General features: G+C 42.9%; 2 protein-coding genes across 6 annotated transcripts in view; one reads left to right on the top strand and one right to left on the bottom strand.

The window, feature by feature from the left end:
• Positions 1-2,500, bottom strand: part of LOC135106811 (acetyl-coenzyme A synthetase 2-like, mitochondrial) — a 26,467-nt gene that overhangs the window by 7,618 nt on the left and 16,349 nt on the right. The window contains exons 5-6 of the mRNA XM_064016135.1: positions 959-1,134; positions 505-657 (exon numbers count right to left, since the gene is read on the bottom strand). Coding sequence (XP_063872205.1) covers positions 505-657; positions 959-1,134 — 329 coding nt within the window. The remainder of the gene's footprint in view (positions 1-504; positions 658-958; positions 1,135-2,500) is intronic.
• Positions 1,033-2,500, top strand: part of LOC135106812 (pseudouridylate synthase 1 homolog) — a 129,388-nt gene continuing 127,920 nt past the window's right edge. For all 5 annotated transcript variants that reach the window (XM_064016139.1, XM_064016140.1, XM_064016137.1 and 2 more), the window contains exon 1: positions 1,033-1,171. The gene's annotated coding sequence lies outside the window, so the exon portion shown is untranslated. The remainder of the gene's footprint in view (positions 1,172-2,500) is intronic.

Raw genomic sequence — 2,500 nt, 5'->3', positions numbered from 1 at the left:
CCTACCACCCTCACCCACATACGCAATTATGGCGTACAAATCTATAATGTATGAAAGTAGAAGAAGAAGAAGAAGAAGAAAGGATAGATATGAAAGACTTGTCATCAACACAGCCGAAAGTGGAACGGAGACAGCAGAAAAGCTAACAAGAGAAGAGGAGAAAAGGATGTGCAGAAATACAGCTTTTCAAATAGAGCAACATAGAGCAATAGATCAGAGGAATGGAACACCAGAGAAATTGGTGTATGCAAACAGTACACATAGATTTATTGAAAGAACAAGAAAAGGGACGGTAGATGAATGGAATGGACTCAGTAATCAAGTTGTTTGCTGAGTCATTAAGAGTTTTAAGAGAAGATTAAATAGATTTATGGATGGGGGATGATAGGTGGAAATAGGTAGGTATATTTCATACAGGGACTGCCACGTGTAGCTTCCCTTATTTCTTATGTTCTTATGTTTTAAGTACCCACTGGGTTCATACAAGTCAGTAAACACACGTACCTTATGTGTGGTGGCAGCGTAGAGGAGGTACCCAGCAGAGGTGTGCGCCACGCCCTTAGGTGACCCAGTGCTGCCAGAAGTGTACAGTAGGAACAGCAGGTCCTCGGCGTCTTGCACAGCTGGCTCACACTCCGTCCCCTCGCAACTCAGGGCCTGGCGACGAGACCAGTGCCAAGGAGTGGTGTTAGGATACCTGTCTGTCTGTCTGTCTGTCTGTTTGTGTGTCTCTCGGTCTATCTATCGATCTATCTATCTGTCTATCTATTTATGTTCATCTATCTATCTGTTAGTATCTATCTATACAGAATTATGTAGCTTTTATTTGTATTAATTATTTTACTCTCTCTCTCTCTCTCTCTCTCTCTCTCTCTCTCTCTCTCTCTCTCTCTCTCTCTCTCTCTCTCTCTCTCTCTCTCTCACCAGCATCTACATCGCAACCCACACACTGACTCACCTTGTCCAGCGCTATGTCCTTGGGCCCCATCTTCACCTGTGATTCAGTCCGCGTGCCCACGAACACCTGCCTGACGGAGGGACACTTGGCCACCGCGGCGTCCACCACCTGCTTCAGCTGGATCACCTTGCCGCCCCGCACCGCCTGGTCTGTCGTGATCACCGTCTCCGCCCCGGCTGTGAAGGATGTGGAGTTCTAATCGCACTTCAAAGGGTGAGTATTGTTTTCTTGATGGTATTGTTTGTGTGGTTGGAGGGTTTCTTTCTTCACACACACACACACACACACACACACACACACACACACACACACACACACACACACACACACACACACACACACACACACACACACACACACACACACACACACACACACACACACACACACACACACACCAACACCGTCATCATCATTATCATCATCATCACAGCCCCGTATTTATTTATCTATCTTCACCACCACCACTACTGCCACTGTCATCATCAAAGAAGGGCCTCGTGATTTCCCTCAACCCATGATCATCACCACCACTACCTCGCGATAAGATAAACTCGTTACACGCCTTCAATTGACTAACGGCCGATAAACAACCCGCAGAGGGAGAGACGCAATCGCTGCCTTTATCTTGATGATGGTATGATAATTTTACTTCATATCGTTAACTTTAGGTGATTCAAGTTTATTTATATTTTTTGGGGCAAGTTGATTTTCTATATAATTGTGAACTTCCTTTCTCTTTTCTCTAATATGTAAGCACCATATTCTGAAACATTTCCGTCTATTATCATCACTTTGACAGAAGATTAGATTTATGGACGAGAATGACAGGTGAAGGTTAGGTAAGTAAATTTCATGCATGGACTGTCACGTTTAGTTTCCTTGCGTTGTTATGTCCTTTTAACACGCTCTGCTGGAAGTTGGTGCGGCTTTCAAGGGTGCTCTCATGATTGGTCAAAAAGTATAAGTGTTCTGCATCACCAGTGAGGGAACACCCTTCAGGACGCCTCAAAGTACTGGCCCAAGGTGATCATCTTTCATACTACACCTGTACTTCTGCGTGTCTTGTTTCTTAAAGACTTAAATTTTTTTCCTTCTCTTTTCTAAGCGTCTGTGTCATGTTCTCTCTTTTTTTTTTTTTTTTTTTTTTTTTTTTGTGTGTGTGTGTGTGTGTGTGTGTGTGTGTGTGTGTGTGTGTGTGTGTGTGTGTGTGTGTGTGTGTGCTTGTTTGTGTTATTGTGATGTTACCTTCCCAGATTTCTCTTGATTAAGTAAGTTGTAATGTTAATTTTATCACTTACAGTCTTATTTTCATAACTACAATTGATATATATTCGTACAGTGATTTACTGGTATAGTTAATAGTACCTTACAGTGTGCGGGAATACAGAGACAAATGATAGAAGATTACTGTGTCTCAGAATGCGTATAAGAATAGTAAACAAGGGCGGGTGGAGCAGAACAAACGAGATAAAACGAGTGCACAAAGATATGTATCAGAATATTGAGCAAGAACGGCACGAACAGAATAAGCAAAAGAAG

This window comes from Scylla paramamosain, chromosome 14 (genome assembly GCF_035594125.1).
Source record: "Scylla paramamosain isolate STU-SP2022 chromosome 14, ASM3559412v1, whole genome shotgun sequence".
NCBI classification, from domain to species: domain Eukaryota; kingdom Metazoa; phylum Arthropoda; class Malacostraca; order Decapoda; family Portunidae; genus Scylla; species Scylla paramamosain.
This window is presented reverse-complemented; position numbering and strand designations above follow the sequence as displayed.